The sequence below is a fragment of the Rattus norvegicus genome, chromosome 13 (genome assembly GCF_021556685.1).
Source record: "Rattus norvegicus strain SHRSP/BbbUtx chromosome 13, alternate assembly SHRSP_T2T, whole genome shotgun sequence".
Lineage (NCBI taxonomy): Eukaryota > Metazoa > Chordata > Mammalia > Rodentia > Muridae > Rattus > Rattus norvegicus.
In genome coordinates this window covers 46597718-46623648 of record NC_141546.1, presented here as the reverse complement: position 1 = coordinate 46623648, position 25931 = coordinate 46597718, and the positions used below count along the sequence as shown (strand labels likewise).

The 25931-nt window shown below is 50.8% G+C and overlaps 1 protein-coding gene across 37 annotated transcripts in view; it reads left to right on the top strand.

Annotated features, from left to right (window-relative positions):
• Nfasc (neurofascin) overlaps positions 1 to 25931 on the top strand; it is a 186575-nt gene that overhangs the window by 132512 nt on the left and 28132 nt on the right. For 12 of the 37 annotated variants that reach the window (XM_087579858.1, XM_087579870.1, XM_087579854.1 and 9 more), the window contains 15 exon segments: positions 7233 to 7376; positions 7928 to 8039; positions 8337 to 8503; positions 8838 to 8985; positions 10202 to 10326; positions 11764 to 11808; positions 13429 to 13530; positions 13753 to 13950; positions 15203 to 15273; positions 16744 to 16966; positions 18654 to 18769; positions 20823 to 21027; positions 22128 to 22250; positions 23115 to 23288; positions 25340 to 25354. In XM_087579858.1, the coding sequence (XP_087435984.1) occupies positions 7233 to 7376; positions 7928 to 8039; positions 8337 to 8503; positions 8838 to 8985; positions 10202 to 10326; positions 11764 to 11808; positions 13429 to 13530; positions 13753 to 13950; positions 15203 to 15273; positions 16744 to 16966; positions 18654 to 18769; positions 20823 to 21027; positions 22128 to 22250; positions 23115 to 23288; positions 25340 to 25354 (1968 nt within the window). 37 annotated transcript variants of the gene reach the window in all.

The window sequence follows — 25931 nt, the reverse complement described above, 5'->3', positions numbered from 1 at the left end:
CACTTGTTTTACTTTTTAAATGTCTAGTCACTTGCTTCTTTAAGGAACTGGGAAATGTAAGCAGGGATATCAACTATTGGGTGGGAACTCAGAGGCTGCAGAAGGAAGCTTCCTCAGTGTGCTGCAACAAAGGAGAAAAGCCAGGGAGAGAGGAGTGAGTGAGACACAGCCAGGAGAGCACCTGATGCTGGCAAGATGAAAAGGCCAGGTGGAGAGCAGCTCAGCCCAGGTGGCCAGGTGTGTGCAGCAGCTCAGCCCAGGTGGCCAGGTGTGTGCAGCAGCTCAGCCCAGGTGGCCAGGTGTGTGCAGCAGCTCAACCCAGGTGGCCAGGTGTGTACAGCAGCTCAGCCCGGGTGGCCAGGTGTGTGCAGCAGCTCAGCCCAGGTGGCCAGGTGTGTGCAGCAGCTCAGCCCAGGTGGCCAGATGTGTGCAGCAGCTCAGCCCGGGTGGCCAGGTGTGTACAGCAGCTCAGCCCAGGTGGCCAGGTGTGTGCAGCAGCTCAGCCCAGGTGGCCAGGTGTGTGCAGCAGCTCAGCCCAGGTGGCCAGGTGTGTGCAGCAGCTCAGCCCAGGTGACCTAGTGTCTATAACATACTTCTATACCTTCCTAAAGCTACAATCCTTTCATATATTCCTCATATTGTGTGACTCCATCCCAACCATAAAGTTACTTTCTTGCTACTTCATAACTGTGATTTTGATACTGTTATGAATCGTAATGTGAATATCTGATATGCGACCCCTTTAGACCCACAGGTTGATAAACACGGCCGTATAGGGTAAGATGGTCTCTCCCTTAGGGGCTAGCAGCTGACCTTATCGACTCAGAATAATTGCAGAGTTTTAAAAGTCCTGAGCCTGAGGTCAGTGGGTGGATCAGGCTCTGCAAATGCCTGTCTGTTCCATCTGCCCACCTGACAAGCACAACCATGTCCACAGCAGGCAGGCTGACGTTGGGAGGCACGGAAAGAACATGGCAGGGCTGCCTGTATCAAGGTGCCCTGCTCTGTCCCCCACTCAGTGTCCTTGGGAGACACTTCCAGCTAGAACATTTTCCACCTCAGGGTACACAAACTGTGGAGCCCAGAGGAGTGAAAGAACCCAGCCTACAGACCACAAAGGCCCGTGGTGTGCAGAGAAGGCAGCCACTGAGCGAAGAGAAGTCACTCAGTCTGGCAGTCATGCTCCTCCCATAGCAAGCTCAACACCATCACAAATCACAGAAGAGACCAGGGTTCCCAGCAGCTGATCCCCAAATCCAACTCCACTAACTCTGGTGGAGTTCAGCCTTCAAAACCCCAGGAAGAAATTGCTCTAACTTCCTTGATCACCCCAACCCCCCAGTCCCTGAATTTCACTTTTTCCTTTTTACTGTACTTTTAGGAGTCTTTTTACTTCAGCCTATTTTTAAAAGCTTTTTGCTTTAATATTGTCACATTTATCTACTTGTGCGTAGGCATTTCTCATTGTTAATATTTTCTTTTTTTAGCCCGTTGTGTTTCTCCTTTTTACTTTTTTATTATACATTTACTATCTTTTATGTTAGTTTTCAAATAAAGGCTGTGTGTGTGTGTGCGTGTGTGTGTATGTGTGTGTGTATGTGTGTGTGTGCATGTGCATGTATGAGTATGTGTGTGTATGAGTGTGTGTGTATGTGTGTGTGCATATGTGTGTATGAGTATGTGTGTGTATGAGTGTGTGTGTGTGTGCGCGTGCGTGTGTGTGTGTGTGTGTGTGTGTGTGTGTTCGTGCATTCGTGTGTTGTCAGGTTCACATAGGTGCCCACAGGTAAATGCCAGAGGACAACTTTATGTGTTACTCGCCAGGAGCTTGTTTTTAGAGACAAGGTCCCTGACTAGCCTAGAATTTGCCAAGCAGGTCAGACTGGCTGGCCAGGGAGCCCCAGTTGTCTCTGTCTCCCAGGTCCTGGGGTTGGAAACCTGTCACTACGTCTGGCTTTTATATGTGGACTCTGAGATCAAAGCTAGGACCTGTGCTTATGCAGCAAGCAATTTGCTCACCAAGGAATTTCCCCAGCCCGAAACAGAACTTTGGGTTCTGTTTTCTTCCCTTTCCTAGGTTTATCTCACCTTCTCTGCGGACTCCCCCTGGTGATCCTGTGTCTGTGTACTGTGTTCCCTCCTCTTCCTCTTCATGATGTTGTGCTAGACGCACCTCTTCCTTGTCCTTTCTTCTAACCTTGATTCCACGTATTTCCCCTTCTTGATCTCATCCACTAACTATTTTTGTAATACTCTAATTTTCAACTTCATAGTACAGACCACACTATTTTATCATTTTCTGTTCCACAGCCACTCGTGATGTATCCATGGGCTTTAACCAATTTTAAGTGTATTTCTGTGGCAAGTGTGGCTTGATGTGGTTTCTGTGCTGTGACCTCTATGGATGGTCCTGGGAATTGACCCCTTAAGAGCTCAATAAGAAGACACACAAATGAACCTGGAGGACCCATCAAAGCCAACGGATTTGTACGTCATAGCTCAGACACACAAGAAACATGAACACGCATGTCAGCGCATCTCCCGCAAAGAAGCGAGATTCCTCAAACTCTGAACTCCAAAGACGTGAAATCAGCAAATTACAGATGGAGGATTCGAATGTTTGCATGTAAAATGATCTGTGACCTCAAAGATGATGGACACGAGCAGATGGATAAAGGGAAGTGATCAGTCCAGGGTCGAGAGACGAAAACCGGTGATACAGACAAGGAAGTCAGAAGAAGAGCACAGGGAAAAGTCAGCGACAAAGATGAGCAAGGAGACTGAGATGGTTGCTGTTGTGTTGCTGTTGTTGTTTTTAGTCAAATAGAAATGTTGAAGTGAAAAACTCAGTGAATCAAGTAAAATAACACAGCGGAAACCATCAACAGATACACCATGAAGAAGCAAGACTATCAGGAATAGGAGGGGTCAAAGAAGCGATCATCGCCAAAGTTAAAAAACATCATTAACATCACTAAGATTTTTTTTTATAAGTAATCATATGACTTCCAAAAATCCAGAGATACAATCAAGAGATAAACCTAAGGACCAATGAAACAATAGAAATAGCTGAGATAGGAACTAAAAGTATAGAAAATCTGTTCAATGAGATCGTAGCAGAAAACTTCCCACAATCTAACTGTAAACATACACATCTAAGCTCTCGCTGCCTTAGTCAGGGTCTCTGTTGCTGCGGTAAAACACCAGGACCAAAGCAGCGTGGGCAGGAAGGAGATTACTTGGCTTGTACTTCCGCATCATCCTTCGTTTATCATCACAGGAAGTCAGGACAGGAACTAAACCATGGCAGGAACCTAGAGGCAAGCACTGACTCAGAGACCATACAAAGGTGCTGGTTACTGGCTTGCTCCCCATGGCTTGTTCATCCTGCTTTCTTATAGAGCATAGGACCCACTTATCCAGGGGTGGCACATCACATGAGCTGTCCCTCCCACACCAATAACTAATTGGGAACATGCCCTGTAAGCTTGCCTACAGCCCAATCTTTTGGAGGCATTTTCTCATTTGAGACTCCCTCCTCTTTGGTGACTCTGGCTTGTATGAAGTCACTATAAACTAGTCAGCACGAACAGAAAAGGCGTTTAGAATCCCAAATAGCCATGACCAGAGATCGATAACACAGCATAGGCAAGGTGCCCAAAGTACCAAACAAACAATAGCCAAACTGTAAGACAAAAATATCAACTTACAAAGGTGTCAGAATAACATCAGACCTAAGTACAAACCCTAAAAATGACCAGGAAAGCGTGGGTTCTTTTCAATGACCTCTCCAGTCAAATGAATTTGATCTCACACGAAAGAAGGGAAGTAGCGATTCCTGTGCGTTTCCCTCTACCCTCCAGATATACGGATGGCGCATACATACGCCACACTTGATAAGTATTTTAAAAGTAATTAAATACATTTATGGAGACATAAGGACGTTTTAAGACAATCACAGATTGAAGCAGTTCTTGACTACCAACCCACTCTGCAGAAATGCTTAATGAAATCCTAAACACGGAGAGGAATACAGTCCCAGCCAAGAGAACCCAGCAGAGAATGTGATTTTCCTGTGTAGAATAGATGAATAAGGAAAACTAAGAAAGACTCCATCCTGTCTAGCATAGTTAACTAGCAAGCCCCTAACACAGAAGAGAAAGGATGTCACTGCATACTTAGTAAAGGAAATGGTCCCTCAAGAAGAGAGAATAGGGCTGGAGAGATGGCTCAGTGGTTAAGAGCACTGACTGTTCTTCCAGAGGTCCTGAGTTCAATTCCCAGCAACCCCATGGTAACCATCTGTAATGGGATCTGATGCCCTCTTCTGGTGTGTCTGAAGACAGCTATAATGTACTTATATATAATAAATAAATAAATCTTTAAAAAAGAGAGAATAACTGTAAATATATACACATTGAATGCTGGGACTTCCCATTTCACGGGGCAAGCACTCTGTGTATGTGTATAAAGGGACAGTTGGTTTCTGATAGAAGAGTAGTGGGTGACCATACTATCCCACCTCATCAATAGACAAGCCATCCAGACTTATAGCCAGTAAAGAAACTTCAGAGTTAACCCACACCCGAGATCAAATGGACTTGTCTGCCACTTACAGGAAAGTCTACTCAACAGCTGCAAAACAGACGTTTGCCTCTGAAGTCCACGAAGCTTCCACTAAAATAGATCGCATTTTAGGCCATAAGCAAGTTTTAACAATACCAAAGGATTGAACTAGCTTCTCGTATCTATTCAGGGTGCAGTGAAATATGACCGGGAACCAGTAAGGAGAAAAACCACAGAAGCTTAATGCACTCTTGAATGAGCAGTGGGCCATCGAAGAAATCTGCGAGGAAAGATTCTAAGAATCAAATGAGAAATCAAAGCCTCAACTCATCAGAACTTTTGGGGTCTAACAAAGGCGGTTCTAAGAGGAACATTCATAGCTCAAGCTTGTATGCAGAAAGAGCTCGTATAAATAACTCGAGGTTGAACCTCAAGGCCTCAGGAAAACGAAAGCAACCCAAAGCCCAAGCGGTAGATGGAAAAAAAAAATAACAAAACTCAGAGAAGAAGTTAATGAAATGGAAAAGAAAGAGAGGACATCAAAACAGAGTTAGCCATGAAGGAGGGGCGTCACAACAGATTTCAATGAAGCCTAGAGAATATTTAGGACACCGTTTAGGGAAACATACAATTCGAAAAGCCTAGGGGAAATAGGTAAGCTCTAGATGCTTATGCCTACCAAAATTAAATCAAGAATGTATGAGCCACTTAAACAGATCCCAAAGAAGTAATAAAGTGAGGGCCTGGACAAGGCAGGATTTGCTGCTGAAAGAATTCAGCCTCTAAGGAAGTGCTAACGCCAGTGCTTCTCAAACTGTTCATGAAGTAGAAGAGGAAGGAATGCTGACAGACTCATCTGTGAAGCCCGCATTGCTCTAATGTCAGACTTGAAAAGGACACGCACACAAACGATGAAGCTGGCCCTGATAAGCCATTGGAGAGGCTGAGATAGGTCAAGGAACTGAGTGGAGAAGCAGAGGAGATGGCCACCCTGCTGGGTCCTGGGTTTGCATCCTCACAAACACAGCAGGGGAGGAAACCACACTCTGAATTACTGGAGGCCACTGGGGTGGTAAGCAGGGGAGGGGTAGACTTCATTGGACCGCAGCGGGCTTGCACTTGCTAACACTGAATATGTGACTCTCCCCAGAGAGTTTCCTTACCCCACCATGAGCAGAGATGTAGCCCCAGCCTGTGGGCTACCCTCTCCTGTCTTTGTAGACTTCGGAGGAAGTGGTGGTACACTTCAGAGCTTTGTCCTGTCGATACAGCCTGGAGCTGGTTGCCGTGCCTCAGCTCTGGGGTCATCTGTCAGCCTAAGAGGAGTGACTGGCGGGGAAACTGGGTTCATGAAATTGGCCAGGCAAGGATGTGTTTGGGTTGGTGGCGCCACTTCCTCAGTAGTTTTTTGCTGAGTAGGTCCCAGGGTAGATGATAGGGACGCAGGGTCTGCCTTCATTTACTTTCTGCTGAGTCCCCAGATTCTCATCTGTTGAGTGGCGCCGTAGGGCCGGACTCCTGTTCCCTTGTAGGTGTGAGCAAACCCAGGGAGCTCACAGCCTTAGCAAGCCAAAGCGTTTGCTTCCAGGCCCAGACATCTCCAGTGGTGACAAGTGAGAAAAGTGACTGTCCTTTACATGTCTGGAAAGCGTTTGTTTCATAGCTCCTTGTCATTCCCTCCCCTCATTCTTCCTTCTCATGAGGAGATAGCAATGGCATCCCCTCAGGACAGATGTATTACTTGATCTGTCCCAAGTCCCAGAGTGACATCTGGACAGGGCCTACAGCTCCCCAAATTCAGCAACACAGGAGAACTATTAGCAAGAATGGCCTCTCTCTGTGTAGGTTCCTTGTCTTAGGAAGACCTTTTTGCAAGCACAGAGAGTCTGCTGCCTTGAAGCTCTTGGGGGTGGGCAGCCTTTTCGTATGAAAGAAGTTCTGCACAAAGGAGGGGAAAGTGGTAGGCTGGACCATTTGGATGTTGCTCTATTCTTGCCAATGCGCATTGGATTAAGATCACAACGAGTGATAGTCAAGCACGTTGACTCATGCCTGCAATCCCAATGATTAGCAGGTAAGGCAGGAGGATTGCCATGCATGTAAGGCTAGTCTGGGCTACATGATGAGTTCAAGGCCAACAAGAGCTACACAACAAGGCCCTCTCTCAGAAAACTAACCGATTGACTAAATAAATGGAGCGGAAACACTGACAGTATAGCTAGGCCTTGCCCTCATCACTTTACACCTGTATGAAAAGTCTCAGAATATCGTCACAAATGCCCATGAGGCTGTGGGTGGTCTTACAGAGCAGGAACTGAAGCAGTGCTAACAACACCGACTGGAGATGTGCCTAGATTCCTATTTACAAAGTTGGTCTGTTTCCGTTAGCTCTTACTTTCAACCACAGCTGCCCAGCTACGGGCCTAAGGAAAACAAAGATTCGGGTTCCCACCAGATGACGGGTGGAGAAACAAATTCCCATAGGGTCCAGGTCACATGATCCAATGTTGCTGAGTCTAGAAGCTGGGTCTACTTGGGGGTTCTCATTCCACAGAACCCTTAGCATACTTGGGACCCGGGGGGGGGGGCAGAGAGAGAGAGAGAGCCCCACATGCCCTACACTCTGCCCTCTTCCGTTTCTTATGGGAAGCCTCTCTTACCTGTAGCGGCACCACCCAACCCCAACCGTGAGGTGGCCGGAGACACTATCATCTTCCGGGACACTCAGATCAGCAGCAGGGCAGTGTACCAGTGTAACACATCCAACGAACATGGCTACCTGCTGGCCAATGCCTTCGTCAGCGTATTAGGTGAGTCTCTGCCCACTGGCAGTGGAATCTTCCCGGGGTCTAGTGATGTCATGAGGCAGCAGCCCAGGCATGTTGGACAGACCTGGGGAGGTGAGAAGCTGCCTAGGAAGTGATTCTGAGCATGGCACCTGCATGGCCGCTGCACTCTCTGGGCGAGGAGAGGGTAGTGGGAACTGGTAGATACAACATGTCTCAGGGCTGTGGAGGGCTGGTTCCAGAAGCTGTGGAACATTGGGGAAACCCTTTGCAAACGCTTGTCTGGATGTCAGACAGACGGATGGATAAATCACTCCCTCCTCACCTAAACAGCAAGGATGGCATCCTTTGACACTGTAACACGGCTATGGTCTACACGTGTTGGGCAGCATTTATAATGTTCCCGGGACACCTGAACCCAGGGGCTGTAGGTTGGATAGGTTTCCCTTAGACGAGGCTTGTAAAAGGAAGAAGGGACACCCCTTATCTTGGTGTCTGGGAGGCTGCTGTAAGGGGAGGAGGAGAAAGGCTATGCTTCACACCCATATTGAAAAATTGGCTCTCTGGGGTTTCAGATGTACCCCCTCGGATGCTGTCTCCCCGGAACCAGCTCATCAGGGTGATCCTTTACAACCGGACGCGACTGGACTGTCCGTTCTTTGGGTCTCCCATTCCAACACTCCGATGGTAAGTCCCAGGAGACCAGCAAGTCTCCCCAGTAAGTCTCCCCAGCAGGAGTAGTCTGTCCCTTTGCTTCCCTTCTGCAAAACCCGGGATCCTTAATCAGTCAAAGCTGGCCATCTGGGTCAACCCCCACATTGTTCAGGGTGAACTGAGTCTTTCTAGCTGGTGGTTCTAGGCAGAGCCTACAAGACTCAAGACTCCGTGTGTCTACCTGGAGCTCCCCAGTCCCTACCCTGCCATGGGCTCTGCTGCTTGGGCCAGTCCTTTCTCAGTCTGCTGTGTCTGCTGCTCTGTTGTGAGGTTTAAGAATGGGCAAGGAAGCAACCTGGATGGTGGTAACTACCACGTCTACGAAAATGGCAGCCTGGAAATCAAGATGATTCGCAAAGAGGACCAAGGCATCTACACCTGTGTGGCCACCAACATCCTGGGAAAAGCTGAAAATCAAGTCCGCCTGGAGGTCAAAGGTCAGCAAGGGGGCTAACTAGCGGGAGTTCAGGTGGGGCGATAAAGCCACGCTCGTGGGTATCCACGGGTGCTGGTGCTTTTGGAAATGCCCCCTGCCTGAGGTCTGATCCTGGTGGGCATCACCGTGTCCTCTCGGTGACTCCAGCTGACCCAAGTGTGGGGACACCGAGGCAGGCAGCCTGCCAGCCTGATCCAGAGGCTCATCTGCCTTCCCAACCCAGCCCTCACAGCATGGATTTCTGAGCCAGAGAACAGCTCAGGCATGGCACACTACACATGGGAGCTGGTGGGCAGAGAAAGGGTCAGTGGTCAACTCTCCAGTTGTCTTCACAGACCCCACCAGGATCTACAGGATGCCTGAAGACCAGGTGGCCAAGAGGGGCACCACAGTGCAGCTGGAGTGCCGTGTGAAGCATGACCCCTCCTTGAAACTCACAGTCTCCTGGCTGAAGGATGACGAGCCACTCTACATTGGAAACAGGTTCCTGCTCTCCATCTCCGTTCCTTACGCACACTTAAGGGGACGTCTGCCCTCACTTTCAGTCTCACGCATGTCACTAGGGAGCTACTAGGCATAGTGATGGCTTTGGTGACCATTTCCTCAGGGGCAACGCCTTTCCCCCCTCTTATCAGAGAGCTGTTGCTCTCTCTCTCTTTTGCCTCTTCTCTCCCATTTTCTGTCTTTCTCTCTTTTAAAAAGATTTATTATGTACAGTGTTCTGTCTGCATATGTGCCTGAAGGCCAGAAGAGGGCGCTAGATCTCATTACAGATGGTTTGTGAGCCACCGTGTGATTGCTGGGAATTGAACTCAGGACCTCTGGAAGGGCAGTCGGTGCTCTCAACTTCTGAGCCATCTCTCCAGCCCCTCCTCTTACTTTTCTTCCTGCCCTTTACATCCCCTCTTCTTATTTCCTTCCTCACCTCTTTATTCTGCATTCTATTCTCCAGTCCCTTCAGTTCTGCTTGTAGTGCCTCCGCTTACCAGCAGAGGGCAGGTCTGGCCTCGTCTACCTCATCTAGTGAGATGCGGATGCTTCTCAGTTCTAGATCTTCTGGATGCTTTGACAGTGCCCCCAGCTGCACCTCCCACACCCCAGTCCTGATTTTATTGATGTAAGGTCAGGTGCTGATGGTATTTAAATGTCCCCTGGGTATTTTGTAATGTGCAGTTGGGATTGAGAACTGCTGATCCCAGCCTTTCTTCCCAGGGTGTTCTGCTGTCTCTGAGCTAGGCTGTAAGACAGTAGCCATTCCCAGTCTCACCCAGCTCTATGTAGGACTTCACCCTGCCTGTGTGCATGGGCATCGCCCATTGTTATTGAATGCTCTGCAATGCCCCCTCCCTTCGGTGGAAGCAGGTTGTAGGAGCTCAGAGAAGTCGAAACTGGGCCAAAGGACAAAACACGTGTAAGGGAAGGGGAGCGACATCAGCCCGTCTCGGGTTATCAGCGTAATGGAGCCCTGATTTGGGGAGTGCGTACAGCACAAGAAAGGCTCAGAGCGGGGTCCATTGTGGACGCTGAGAACTCCTGCATTCAGTCAGTGTTGAGATGGTCCCTCACACCCCTAGCAGGAGCCATGCTCTCTCACCTGGCCCAGCCACCTCCTCCTCACTCTCCCCCTGTGGGACAAAAGTATCAGCTGTGCCCCCTATGTGAGCCACCCTCCTGCCAACCTCAGCCTGGCATCTTGCAGGATGAAAAAGGAAGATGACTCCCTGACCATCTTCGGAGTGGCAGAGCGGGACCAAGGCAGTTACACGTGCATGGCCAGCACCGAGCTGGACCAGGACCTGGCAAAGGCCTACCTCACTGTTCTAGGTAACAGCTGTCACCCACATCAGCGCTGACAGCCCTTCTCCCTGCTTCCCAGCAGCAGAGCAGCCGTGAGCAGTCGGCAGGGCAATGCAGAGTCAGTGGCCATTAGGCGCCATGACCTTTTCGGGTCTCTGGATTACGAGATGTCATTCTCAAACCAGCTGAGGACAGTATGGAGTTCTGTCTCCTGGGTGAGGTCCTTGACCTCCCAAGCTCAGCTGAAAGTGGAGTGACTTCTGCAGCTTCTGCTGCTCTCTTACAGCTACCTCCACACCACCAAGTTGACCAAAGCCATGTTGAAGCAATGCTAGGCCAAGATGGTGGTGGTGGTGGTGGTGGTGGTGGTGGTGATGGTGTGTGTGTGTGTGTGTGTGTGTGTGTGTGTGTGTGTGTGTAGTGATATGGTATGGAGGTGTGTAGTATGGGATGAGAGAGGTGTTGTGGTATGTGTGTAGATGTAGTATGGAGGGGGAGTGGTGTGTGTGTGTGTGTGTGTGTGTGTGTGTGTGTATACATGTGTTGGGCCTGTGACTTGTGTATGAGTGTGTATGTGAATATGGGGTGTGGTATAGGGTGTGTGTCTCTGTAGGTATAGCTTAGAGAGAAGACTGTTGTGTGTGTTATATATGGTGTGTGTATACGTGTGTATGTGTATACGGGTATGGCGTAGGGTAGGAGTAGCATGGAGGGGGGAATGTTGTGTGTTACAGTGTTGGGGTATATGTATGTATGTGGTATGTGTGTGTGTATTGTGTGTCTGTGTGTCTGTAGGTGTAATGGTTGGAGTGCTGTCTATATGTGTGGGGGTATATGTATGTATGTGGTATGTGTCTGTGTGTCTGTCTGTGTGTCTGTGTGTCTGTAGGTATAATGGTTGGAGTGCTGTCTATATGTGTGGGGGTATATATGTATGTGGTGTGTGTGTCTGTGTGTCTGTGTAGGTGTAATGGTTGGAGTGCTGTCTCTATGTGTGTGGGGTATGTGTGTGTGGGAGGGTGCACACTTCCAGCACCTCCTCCATCTTCCTTCCCCTCCCATGCTACTCCCAGATGTTGGTGGCATTTCACCCTGCCATACACTGACTAAGATGATGCCACCCCATCCTGCCCATGCGGGCCTATAGAGAGCAAGCCATTCTGAACAGACAGGAAGATGGCTACCCCTTCCAGTGGAAGGCCTCACTACCATCTGTCCTATACCCTCTCCGCACTCCTGCAGTGGAGGTCACACTGGCTGGCCATGGTGGGCCCAGATATGTTAACAGTATTAGGACAGGAAGAGCCTGAAACTCTACTCCAGGCCGTGGAGAAACACCAGGGGCCAGCTGGGAGGTAGACTGCCCAGGGACGGCTGAAGAAGCCTCAGCCATCCATCTATCTAACCTGGACGCGTTTAACCCTGCTAACCTGCTAACCTGGATAACCCATCTTACCGTTGCAGCTGATCAGGCCACTCCGACTAACCGTTTGGCTGCCCTGCCCAAAGGTAAATTTGTACTAATCGGGGGCACTGGTGCCCAGGGGTGGAATCGTGAGGATGAATGTGCTGGTGGACACTTTTGAATGCCCTACATGTGACCTCTGACCCTCAGGCACCCACAGTCACCTGCCTTCCTGGCCTTTGCCAAGGCTCCTTCTGCAGGTTGGACTCATAAGTCTGGACCGCCATTTTTCTTCTTAGCCCTCCCTAACTATGCCCCACATGCCTAATGGCCAGTCAGAAAAGTTTCTTCAGATGTTCCCCAGAGGCTCGGCAATGTATAGACTGCCACACACCTACTGCTGTGCAATCATGCACACCCACACCCACGCATACATGCACTACTGTGAACTTAAGTGACTCACTGTCTAGGTTAGTAGATCTTAACCTTCCCGATGCTATGACCCTTTAATATGGTGACCCCCAACCATAAAGTGATTTTTGTTCATTCTGTACAAACTCCTTAAGTACATGCTACTTTGTAACTGTAATTTTGCAGCTGTTATGAATCATAACGTAAATATCTGTTTTCCGGTGGCCTTAGGCTACCACTGTGAAAGACTTATTCGACCCCCACAGAGGAGTTGTGACCCACGGGTTGAGAATCACTGTTCCGGGTCCTCCTAGTAATCAGCCAAAATATGGAAACAGCTGGTTCAGGGAGGTAACGTGGGGGAGCTGTCTGCCTCCATTCTAAGGCTGCACGACTTTCTTCCAAAACCAGGGTGATGTTCATACTAGAACAACACTGTCCACCCCACCCCCGAAAAAGCTGTTTCCTCTAACCTGTGTGGAAGCCTATGGCCCCTCTGCTCTACACCCTCACTTAGTCCAGACTGAGTCTCCTACCAGGCCTGGCCTGTCTTTGTCCCCTCCCCACTTCCCTGTCTATCTGCCCTGCTCAGCACTCAGCTCTCCTGGGATGCTCCTGCCAGTCCTGGAATCCAGAAAGACAAGCAGTCGTCATGCGGAGTGGCGCACACACACACCTACACACACACACCACACAGCCAAGGCCCACTATGAAATAGAGCTCAACACACACGCAGACACACTACACACCATACACACACACACCCACACACCCCCCACACACACAGAGCCAAGGCCCCTATGAAACAGCTCAACACACAGACACACACACACACACACATCACACACACACCACACACATACACCACACACATACACCACACACACACACACACACACACACACCACAGCCCATCTCCCACCCCCGCCCGCCTCCCCCCCATCCCCACCCCCCGCCAGCTTCCCTCATGGAGGCATCAGCTTTTCCCCAATGGTGTGTTCTAAAACACCACACACACACACACACACACACACACACACACACACACACACACACACATCCTGATCTGAAGAAACAGGATGGTGTCACTCCCTCTGCCTTACCTGATTCTCCTTATTTCCTTGTTCCATATTCTTTGATCTTCTCTGTCTTGGCTCCTGCACTGGCTGTCCAGGGCAGGTTGGGGTTTGATCTACTGGCAGTAGAGACCTGAATCCCTCAGGGACTGTACAACCAGGACTAGTACTACTCCAAGGAGAGGGACTGGTTCTCCTTCAGAAGCTCAGAGTGACACCTTTTTCCTCTGCTGCCAGGGCGGCCAGACCGACCCAGGGACCTGGAGCTCACTGACCTGGCGGAAAGGAGTGTGAGGCTGACCTGGATCCCGGGGGATGATAACAACAGTCCCATCACAGGTCAGCCCAGGGCCCTGTGCTCCAAAGCCAGAGAGTCTTGGACGAGGGCCCCTTAGTGTCAGCTCCCACCTCTGCCTCATGACCCATGCATGGAGGCCTTGGTTATCTCCTGTGTCCTGGGAAGGTGTCTTTGTGCGTCCCTGTCTATCCTGGGGAATAAAGACAAACAGAAGCCGTGAAGGATGTGCTCTTAGAACAGCTCTGTCCTCCTTGTCCATTCAGACTACGTTGTCCAGTTTGAAGAGGACCAGTTCCAGCCAGGAGTCTGGCATGACCACTCCAAGTTCCCAGGCAGTGTCAACTCAGCCGTCCTCCATCTGTCCCCGTATGTCAACTATCAGTTCCGAGTCATCGCTGTCAACGAGGTTGGGAGCAGCCACCCCAGCCTTCCATCCGAGCGGTACCGAACAAGCGGGGCACGTGAGTATACTTGAGTTCCAGGTGCCCTGAGTTTGCACTGACCCATCCCAGCACCCAGCCACGGGACTTAGGCAACTTTCATGCCTTTCTGGGGTCTAGCCCCTCCTCCCATGACAATAACCACACATACATCTCAGGGCTGTGGAGAGGACTCCCACTTTAAAAAGCTGGGGAGGTATCTTAGTGGGAAGAGGCACCAACTGCCAAGTCTGATGACGTGAGTTTGATCCCTAGTACCCAGTGGATGGAAGGGGATGACTAAATCCCAAAAGTTGTCCTCTGGCCTTCACACATGCACTGTGGTGTATGTGAAGCCACAAGTGCATACACCAAGCAAACAAACAAACAAACAAACAAACAAACAGCTGTAATGTAGAAGAAAATGTGTCTTGGGGGCCAGGAAGCTAGTTCAGTTAGAAAATGCTTGCTGTGAAGCATGAGGACCTGAATTCAATCCCCAGGACCCATGTAAAGGTGGGCCTGGTGGCTCTCATCTGTCACCCTGACAATGGAGAAGTGGAGGGGAAGGAAGCATCTCTGGGACTTGCTGGTCAGCCACTGTGGCTGAATCCCTGAGTTCCAGGTACAGCGAGAGACCCTCAAAGAATAAGGTGAAGGGTGATTAAGGAAGACACCCCCTGGCCCCCACACACGCGCACACACAGATGCACATGAAAGGAAGGAATAGAAAATACTGTGGTGCCCATCATGCTATAAGCACAAGGTAGATCCTAACTGTCATTTGTATTATTGTTAATGATTCTTTATCATCTGCAGAGCTGTGACAGAGACATATATGTATATGTACACACACACACACACACACACGCAATCTGGTGTTATGTCAGATTTCTCTTCCTAACACACCAAATGGATAGATTTATGCGATCACACCAGCTCACAGAGGTAGAAATGCTTGCCCCCAAACGTTAAACACTAGGACAAGCCAGCATACCACAAAACAGGCTCGTCAATGATCTATGGAGGGAACAGCGTACAGAGTTACTGTGGTGGCCATCCGCAATGCGGAAAGCTTTGTGACAAGCGCTAACTCGTCCAAGGATCGCGCTGAAAAGAAATTAGCTCTACTTTGGGGGGTGCAAGTCTTAGCCAGGAAGACGTAGCGCACGTGGAAGAAAAAGTCAGGAGCTGAGGAGAGCCAGGGTACAGAAGGGGCCAGTTAGGTAGGAGGTGCTCTGGAGGTCCTGGTCAGGCTTGGGTTGGGTTTCAGCTTTATCTGTTTGGATTCCAGCCCCTGAATCCAACCCCAGTGATGTGAAGGGCGAAGGGACACGAAAAAACAATATGGAGATCACATGGACGGTGAGCGTACCTCCCCACCCCAGCCCCCAGTGGGCTGTTCACTTGGCAGCAGGCACCCAGGAGCCCCTATTCCTTACTCCCCCCGTGCCATAGCATGTTTCAGTCTGTCTAACGCAGAGGCTCTCAACCTTCCTAACACCCGACCCTTCAATACAGTTCCTCTCTGTGATGACCCTCCCGACCATGAAATTATCTGTTACTACTTCATAACTGCAGCTTGGCCGCTGTTATGAATCGTGGTGTGAATATCTGGTATACAGGATGTCTGGTGTGACCCCTGTGAAAGTTGTCTGACACCTCCCCACCCCCAAGGGGTTGGGACCCACGGGTTGAGAGACATTGGTCTGACTGATGCGGACCACTGCCCTCTGAGAGTCAAGCCCGTCAGAATCGAGCATTCAGAAATCAAACGGAAAAAGTGTCTGGAAGCAGAGTTCAGAGCAGAGATGGGAGTGGAGGTCACCAAATGTCACAGGCTACCAGTCTAGCAAAAGTCATCGATTTTGATTTTGAAGGAGGGACCTAGGCGTTAGGGGACAGACAGATACAGAACATGAGCTGGATGTGCCCTGGCTCTGTGCGGTGGGTTATTGGAGGCACCGACGCCATTACAAAGTCCAGGATCTTTCTACAGCATGGGCTAGGTGACCCGAAAGGTCATCTCCCCTCTTCACCCTAGCCCCCTGAACACCCCTTCCAAACTAAAACTGGGGTACATGCTTTCAAACTGACTTTTCCCAAACCACTCCCAAGACTGAAATTGGAAAATACACTCACTCAAGTGGCGTTGGGCCACTGCATGGATAACGACCAGAGATGTGGCGCTCGCCCCTCAGAGTCCCCATCAACCCTGTCACTCTGAAGCCTGTGCCTCCAACAGCCTTGACCAGCAGCAGCTTTGGACTGAATCTGAATTCTGGACAGCTCGTCTGTGGCTCCGTGTGACAAGCTCTAGGAGCCTGGTTCCTGAACCAGATCCTTAGGACTGATGGGTTTCGGTCATCTTTAACCAGCTCTGATGTTCAGAGAAGGACAAGACAGACATAGGGACTTGGTAGGATTGAAGTCGATTCTGGACTTTCGGTCTCGTCTATAAAAGAGTAGTTTGGTTAGAGCAAAGTCCTCTCTGACTCCAGAGATTGGGATTGTCTATCATTGGTTCCCTGCTCCTTCTGTCTTAGGAGGAAGTTTGCCCAAAGTAAAGCGTTTGCTCCCAATGCACCTGCAGTGTGGGTGATGCTTGCAGCTTAAGTGAAGTCTCTGGGGAAGCTTTTGTCATAGGGAATCTGGATGCCACAGAGTTCCTATGATATAGGCTCCTCGGGGAGTGAGCAGAGGCAGGGTGCCATCCTCTGCACTGCACAGGAGCTGGCTGCTTGCAGGCAAGCCCGGGTAGAGTAACACAGATGAAGACAGCTTTACCAACACCCTGTCCACCCTGTCTGTCTGTCTGTCTGTCTGTCTGCACAGCCTATGAATGCTACCTCCGCCTTTGGCCCCAACCTGCGCTACATTGTCAAGTGGCGACGGAGAGAAACCCGAGAGACTTGGAACAATGTCACCGTGTGGGGCTCTCGCTATGTGGTGGGGCAGACCCCTGTCTACGTACCCTATGAGATCCGAGTCCAGGCTGAAAATGACTTTGGGAAAGGCCCGGAGCCTGAAACCGTCATTGGGTACTCGGGGGAAGATTGTGAGTATTGGTCCCCCTCCCTCCCCGCACAGGACCCCCACTGCTAAGCTAAATAAGCCCACTCTCATGAGCTGACAAACTCAGGATGTGTCATGGGAAGGCAACCAGTTCCCAAGAAATAGGGCTTTCCTGCCGTGACACCTGGGCTGTGCAGCGCCTGGCAACAGTCAGGAGAATTCTCTTTTGAACACATCCCCCTTAGCCCAGTACACACCCCAGTGCATTACAGCCATAAAACTCAAGAGTCTAGAGACAACCTTTTCAAGGACTCTACAGTAGCAAATGCCATGCTTGAAAGAAGAATCCAGGTCCCCAGGTCCCCAGGTCCCCAGACAGATTGCTTTACTGCCAAGTCTTGTTGGCATTAAGAAAGACTTTAGACTACCATTTAAATGAGCTATTTAGATGCTCCAAGGAACCAGTGCACAGGCTAGACTCCCACGGCAGGGGAGCCACAGGCAGTGAAGTCTAGAAAGCACCGACTTGAGACTTCCTGACCCACCACCTGCCAGTATTCCAACACTGTTCCCGGCCCTTGGGATTGAACATGAAGTGGGAGGTTCTTAGGAAGTTGGCCCTGGGCCGGTCAACACTCTAGACCTGTATGTGAAAGTGTGTGCCTGGCCTCTGTGCCTAGTGTGTCAGCACCAGTCCCACAGCTTGTGACCAAAGCAGAGCGTTGCCAGACTCAACCAGACTCAACAGCTGGGTCTGGGTCTGATCCAAGAAGAGGTTAAGGGATCGGTGGGGTGAGCAGAAAGAAGGGACAAGAGAGCAGATCTTACCAGGAGTGGACATGGTAGGTGAGGCAGGGCTCCAGGTCAGGTCAGTGGTTTCATGGTGGTGAGGGGGAAGCCATGAGGACTGAGTCCCAGAAGCAGTGATGGATTGCCCCACTGGAAATGAACAGAGGCCTCCACGTGGACGATACTTCTCCACAAGAGTCTAGTGGGGGCTGCCAGTCAGTGCATGGGGCTGCAGGATTCCTGGACGACCCCTTGGTTTCTGTATCTCTCCACCCAGGGCCCTGTGCATCCCTGCAGCAGCTTTGCTTTGGCTACAGAGCGGTAGTCACAGCGAGAGCCAGGTTCTTTTCCTGAACAAAATCGAGGCATCTTCTTTCCACAGATAGTGTTTCTGTCGGTGAACTCTGAATTGATTATTGATCACTTTTTGAAGAGTATTTGAGGAGAACCCTAAGGGCTCTGAGACTCCTGAGGGCTAGCAAGAACTTGTGATTTCCCTTTGAGCCTCAAAGGGGCAGAGGACGCATGAGTCACCACCACTTGTGTGGAGCTGTGTGTAGGGGATCTGGCAGAGGAGCGCAGCACTGCCAACCTGCAGCCAATGTACCCTTTACTCCCACCCTGGCACCTCATGTTGGCGCCTATGGTCCAAACTCCCCAAGAAGCCTGAGGAAAAGGTGCTCGGCTGACAAGGTCCAGGAAGAGCAGTGGGGACAGGTAGAGAGTGGAAAGGAAGTTAGATGTCCCCTGTGCTTGGGTGCCACAAATGATTGCTCTGGTCACCTGGATTGTCACCCTTTTGTCCCAAGACTTCACCGCAGTCTGGAGCACTCAGTGTGCAGCAGAGTAGAGGTACAGGCTCAGAACACATCCTAGGGAACCCTAGAATCCAGGACCCAACCTTGCGTGTTTAACCAGCTCTCTGTCCCCGCACGTTACAGATCCCAGGGCTGCACCCACTGAAGTTAAAATCCGAGTCCTGAACAGCACAGCCATCAGCCTTCAGTGGAACCGCGTCTACTCTGACACGGTCCAGGGCCAGCTCAGAGAGTATCGAGTGAGAAGGCCAGCACCCAGCCCCACCTAACCACCTCCTTGCTAACCAGGGGAAGGGGTAGCAGCCGAGGTGTGTAGGGGATCCTGAGAGACCCTAGGAATACTTGTGGGATCTAAAGTTGATTCAAAATGATTTCTGGAATGGGGAACATACACATGCATACCCATACACGTATGTATAGTGTACAATACATATCTTCATGTGTCACTTAGCCACAGGGATGAGAAATGCATCATTAGCCAGTTCTGTCACTGTGCCCAGCATCGTGGTGCACACTGAGACAAACCTAGCTGGTATAAGCCAGTCCCTCAGCATGGCAGCTTACTGCAGTCAACACGCACGGCAAGCCAGCGTAATGTTGACAGTTTGACAGTAAGCTGCGTTGTCCAAATAGGATTAAAAAAGAGGCAGAGCCTGGGCATCGCTCAGTGGGAGAGGGCTTGCCTAATGTTTGTGAGGCCCCGCACTGCAGAAGCAAAACAGTATAACATAGAGTAAGTCTGAAGCAGTACAATGGCTCTGCTTAGCCATTAGACCCAGTAGACCTTTTACACAGCACCAGCACAGCCATACGTGTAATACTATGTAAAATGACATCATGACAGCTACAACCGTCACTAGGTGAAAGAATTATATGAGAGTGGTCCCTTACTCACAGGAACGTCTCACGGCTCATGCCTATAGGAACGCACATGGTATATTAAAAGGTTGAGCCTAGCTCAAGATACTTAGGAGCGTGCTAGCTTTCACCCAGTCCTGTGGAGCACGCATGTTTTATATCCATATGTGGACAGACATGTGTATCTCCGTGTGTATAACCGAAGCACCCTGAGCTGCACCCTTTCCCTCAGAGGCTCCTGCTGAGCTGTTTGCTCCCCCAGCCTGGTTGCAGAAAGCCACACTAACGGGCAGAGCCACCGAAGGGGTGGGGTAGAAGCTGCCTTCTTGTTGCCCAAGCCAACTCCACTACCTGACACAGATTCCAAAGGCCCTGGCCTCTTGTGCTTTCAGCCTACGAGCAGTTTCTGCCAAGTCACCTGTCCTCAGAGGACTGGGCTGAGATTGTAGGGAGGGGTAACCGAGGACTTTCCCTCAGGAGGGTAGCTGCATTTCAGTTGGCTGGGCCGTGAGGGTGACATAGCATGGGTTCCCACTGGGTCTGTGACTTCTGAGGTCATCAAGAGTTGGCTGGTGGATGGCTGGGGACACACAGAAGGGCTTTCGTCCCTTCTTGGGAAACGAACTTGGCAGTGAACTAAAGAAAGCAAGGCCGGGTGCACCTGACCTAGCTCCCCCCCAACAGAGTTAATGTTTAACCCTTAACCTGCTGGCCTGGAGATTTTTCTTACTGAAGTACTTATCATTAAGTCTGGATTTCCTGCACCACTTTGCTGGCAACACTGCTGTGACACATTGTCCTGTGGCTTCCTACCACTGCTAATAAGGCCTTCATTATACCCTTCACCTCTGCCACCTCCAAGCCACCCTTCCCATCCAAGCTCTGCTACCTGCAGCCCTGTGTCCCTACTGACTTGGACGTGGTGTCTGCCGCCTGAAAGATCTTCAACAGTATGTGAAGAAATCACTTGGCTTCTGAGAATTATATCAGCCACCGTTCATGTACTCCGACTGTTTGGGACAACCTGCTCCTTGCCTGCCCACCTTCTGTCTCCCTAAACTGTACTAATCCAACTGAAAGCAAAATGATCTTTGAGCACCAGCACAAAGCTTTCTGTGCCAGGACCCCTTGGCACAGGTTCACGTTTATGGTCCTGGCATGGACTCTCCCTGGGCAACCTGCTACCCAGCTGGGACGTATTCTCCAAAAATGTGGTGTCATGGCTCCAAAAATGAGTGGGGACTTTAACCTTGTTTCACGATCAGCATTGCTCTATTCATGATCGGGGACCCTAAGGCTGTCCTGCCATCCTGAATGGGGAGGAAGAGGTCATTGCAGCCTGTAGCAAGCAAAGGGAGGACCAGTCACTACCACCACTAACCACTAACCTGGCCTTGCTGCCTAGCCCCTCACCAACCTGCCTCTGTCTCAAAGGCTTACTACTGGAGGGAAAGCAGTTTGCTGAAGAACCTGTGGGTGTCTCAGAAGAGACAGCAGGCCAGCTTCCCTGGCGACCGCCCCCGGGGCGTGGTGGGTCGCCTGTTCCCCTACAGTAACTACAAGCTGGAGATGGTTGTGGTCAATGGGAGAGGTGATGGGCCTCGAAGTGAAACCAAGGAATTCACCACCCCGGAAGGAGGTAGGTCTGACCTGGAGCTCTTTCCAGTGGGTTTGGACAAGGGTAGTGCCACTTGGAGCAGATGGCTTGGCGTGGACAGCCAGGGTGACCTCGGCAAGCAGATGGCCATCACCAGAGTGACCCACCCTCATGGAAACTTGTTTGTCAAGAGATCTGTGCAGTGTGCCCATGGCCTTCCAGACACAGGCTATGAGACTGACCCCAGCATGTCCTCTGAGGAGAAGCCACATGTGCATCTGGCCACTTCGATGTCCTGCTTACCAGAACCTGAGACCTACGCCAGCTTCCCCACAGCAACAGGAAACACTCCTTTCCTATGTGGCCTATGTGTATAGAGTACTGCCAAGTGTCACCCCACCCTCCTGAGGGTTTCTGATTTGATCAAACCCTGGGGGCCAAACATCTAGAAAGTTCTATTATCACCTTGGTTCCCCATTGGCTCTTTTACCCACTCGGCATGAGCTATGCCTTCTCTGTTCCTCCTCCCTCCCTCCTTAACTGTTTCCTATTTTTCTTCTCTTCCTCCTTTTGCTTCTCCCTAGCTCTTCCCTCTTGTCTTCTCTATCCCTGTCTCTCCCTCCTTCCTCAGTTTGGTTCCTATCATTGGTCTCTTCCCCATCACCCTCATCCGCTCCTTTCCTCTGTCTCCTCCCCAATAGAGCTTGGATTCCCAGCTCAGAAGCTGGGGCCTGCTGCTGCAGCCAGTGGTGAGAGCCCTTGGCTGGGGACTGGGAACTGCACCCTTTCCTCAAGACAGTTATAACCGGTTGCCTGCCTGGGAGTGGCTCTATGGCTTGGAGGTATATTTGCAGGATTGAAGCCACCTAATTTGTGCCATCTCCAGGGTGTAGCTGCTAAAAGGAAACTCACTTGACTTCGTCCCCCAGCTCAACAGCAGTAGCTGAGCCCGCTTGGCTTTATCCTAGGCGAAAGTGCGTGCCAGGCAGGCAGCAGGCTCTGCCCTCAAGGAGCTAGGGCCGGGTTCAGCAGTAGCCAATCACGGGGGTACCTAAGGCCATGCCTTCATGCCTGTACTTTGTTTTCTGTGTTCTCCTCATCCTCCCTGCCCTCACCTCCTGGCTCCCTCCTCCTTCCCCAAGTACCCAGTGCCCCCAGGCGTTTCAGAGTCCGACAGCCCAACCTGGAGACCATCAACCTGGAATGGGATCACCCAGAGCACCCCAACGGGATCCTGATTGGATACACGCTCAGATACGTGCCCTGTACGTTCTCCCTTTCGGCTCCCTCTGAATCAGATGCAGTCACAAACCATTTCGCACCGTTTTCCTGAGGAGTGGAGATTGGAAGCCTGTGGGTACAGAGGGCATTGCGTAGGAATGAGAGATAAGGAAGCTTTCCTCATAACTAAGGGAGCAGGCAGGACCCAATTCCTGCCCTTCCTACACAGCACCATCTGCAGGGACAGCAAAGGTCACTCTAACGAGGGGGACAACCCCAGCCCTCTAGGAGCTTGTAGTCTCCAAAGGATGTTCAGGAGTCTCCGGGGAGGAAAGGAATGTGTCCTTGTGCTTCAAAAAAACGCTAAGACCGCTAGTGTAGACAGTGCTGTCCCTCTCAGGGAATCTCAAAGGGTCAGTGACTTGTTATTGACACTTTAGCAGTCAATAATGTGGACTCCGTGCTGCTCTGAATTGATCTCTGGACCTGACCCCTCCCCTTCTGTATTGAAGAAGGCGGTCTTTTACAAAAGAGACAGTTGCAATCCAGGCCCTGGGGAATTTCTCGGTTCTGTTTGGACAGAAGAAAAGCATTCCAAAGATTTGACCTTGACAGAGGGCTTAGGAAGTGTAAACGGAGCTTTTAGACTTGACCTCATGACTTTCAGGAAAGCTCTAGTCACTGGGTCAGTGACAAAAGTGAACCCTGAGGAACAGTAGAAGTTCCTCGTACTTCTAATGGGCGGTCCCAGTGGGAGGGGGTCTGTGCCCAATGCCCTGCTCTTAGGCCAAGTCTTGAATATTGCTGGAATATTGAATAGGCAAGGGCCACATTCCTCTCCCAGAAACTCCAGAAGCTGTCCTGTAACCCACGTAGGGACTAAACCTCCCACTTGCCTCTCTCCCCAGTTAATGGAACCAAACTGGGAAAGCAGATGGTGGAAAACTTCTCTCCCAATCAGACCAAGTTCTCGGTGCAGAGAGCAGACCCCGTGTCCCGTTACCGCTTCTCCCTCAGTGCCAGGACGCAGGTGGGCTCTGGAGAAGCAGCCACGGAGGAGTCCCCAACACCTCCAAATGAAGGTAGGTCCACCGTGGCAGTCCTTAGAGTAAAAGGCCCTAGCTAATCTGGACACCCAGAGAAACACACCAGAAGCTGGGCTTGGCCTTCCAGGGAGGAAAGGAAGTGAGGCCACAAACCCTTAGCCCCACCGCGGGAGATGCCTGTCTTGGGTGCTGAGAGATATCGGTACTGTATCGGGAAAGGTCTCAGGCGGACCTAGCTCTCCACTCTGCCTTGACTTGCTCAGCTACTTAACTGTCTGTCCTTGCAGGGGAATAAGGAAAGACATGTGAGCTGGGAGGCAATCAGTGGACATGAGACAGAACCATCCTAAAGAGTCAAACTGCTCATCTACTCAGGGAGGCAAGACTATCACTGAGAGTCCTCCCTAAGGACTCTGGGAACATCCTGTCTTTTGCCAAGGGCACTTAGAGCCAAGGAGATAGGGCAAAGTGCTTGCCTGTATGGAGAGCGGAGCAGGAAATACATCCTCCCTCTGCAACATGAATAAGATGAGGTATCTGGTTGCAGAGATGTGAGAGCTGGGAACAGCTCTTGGCCAAGCCAGCTTCATGAACAAAGAACGAGCGAACTCACAGTCAAGGCCAGACCCAAACACTAAGCTGCGCCTGACTTATGTATACACTAGGGGGCACTCTCGGCTCATTTGCATGCATTGCTGGTTTCAGTGTAGCCTCCCAAAAAATTGGATCATGAAAGCCTCAATACAATAGCCTATGCAACAGCCATTTTTTTGAGGACCCACGCACATATACCAAGCCAGACACTGCACCAGAAGCAAGGGGCATAAAGATAATGTCTAGAGGCATCCTCAAGACTGTCTCCTTCTCTGCCTGAATGGAGGTGCTGCCTAGGGCAGGAAGTTTAGGGAGATTCAGTATGCAAGGGGAGACCAAAAAGAGGCGATATGGACAAGTGTCCCTGGCACTGTCACAGGATCGTGACTAGTGCCTGCCTCCCTTGAGGTCCTGTGGTCTGATCCTGATCTGAATGGGCTTTTTCTGAGCATTCTCATCCTCTGTCCCAGGAGAGCCCTGTGCTTCCTAGGAGGACCTACCAGGCCCTGCAGCCTCAGCTCGGTGCTCTGCAGCAGCAGTTGGAGGAATGTCGGTGCCCCGTGTCCCTCTCTGGTCTCCTAGATCAGGAATAGTCAGTCACACAACAAACTCCCTTTCCTGGTGGGATGTTACCAGAGACTGTCGGGCCATGGCACACTCTCTCCATACTTCTAGGGATGTCCAGAGAGCCTCTCTTCCAGGCTCAGGACAGAAGACAAAGCCCCTTTGTCCAATCTCAGTGACCACGATGGGGAAATCCCTGCAACTCCGTGGGGACGAGAGAGCAGAGGTGTTTCTGGGTTTGTGGACTATTCCAGAGATTTGTTCTAGCACTCTCAATCACGTTTGCGTTCCTAGTTTCATGAAGTACAGTTAGTGGGGGAAATCGAGGCAGCAGAAAGCCAAGCCAGGTGCTTTCAGAGCTCCGGGGCCTTCGGTGTCATCACACTTTGAAAGTATGAGCTGGGAACGGCCCCTCACCCACTACTCCCCAGCGTCTTGCAAGGGCTCTTTTTTTTTTTTTTTTTTTTTTGCCTAGAACTGGCTGCTCCTGCACCACCTACATCTTCATCCTCAATTCCTGGCCTCTTAGAGAGTCACTTAACCCAGCCAGGGCAGGACAAATCCTTGGAATAAGGAGCTGGAACATAACATTTTGCCTGAACTGTGCCTGCAGGCACCTCTTATATGGCAAGCCCTTGAATATGAGTAGAGACGCAATGCCTTAGAAATGTATCTAAGCCCTAGGTTAGAATAATGGGAACCCACCTGACTCCAGTGGAGTTGAGCATAGCTCCCTGAACACCACTTAGCATTCTCGGGGTTGCATCTAGGACCTGGCCATACCCCTGGAGTCGGGCTTGAGCCAGACCCTTTCTGCTGTCCTCTGTGGTCTCACCTATGCTGTTTTCTCTTCCCCCTCATCCTTCTCTCCCTCTCTCCCTCTCTCTCTCTCTCTCTCTCTCTGGCCATCTTGGGTGCTGTGCCTGAAGCTACTCCAACTGCAGGTATTGTACCATCAACAGAGGTAATGGGCATGGCATGGGGCAATGCAGATGGAGCCCATGCTGGCCAGAGCCCAGCAAGAGAAAGTGACTCGGCCTGAAAAGCATGCTCCAGGCTCACCCTTTCAGTGGAGAAGCCAGACTTGAAAGGAAGGCATAGAGAGAGCATTGACTAGAGGATTTGCAAACGTGCTCTCTCCTTTCATAGATGCTTGTCCCTACTGAGGAGGCTGGCTTTGGAAGGGGTCTCACATGTAGAACCCTCTGAAGCCGAGAGAAAACCTATTGTGGCCACCTGAGCCTTGCTGGACCTCACATCTCTGATCCTAGAGATGGCTCTAGAAGGTGTGCTATAGAAGGAACAGCTGGCTCCTAGCCCTGGTGGCGCCACAATCCCCTGAAAGGGTGAGCACACTGTGCATGCTGGCCTTTGCATGCTGCATGGGGGGACCCAGCGCCATTCCACCAGCTAGCATGTGTTCCGGTCAGTGAGACTAAGCACGTCTATGAGTAAGACCAGGGCTCCAGGGCCTGGAGCCTCACTGTGCATCAGGGACTGATGGTCTTGACCACCCCACTC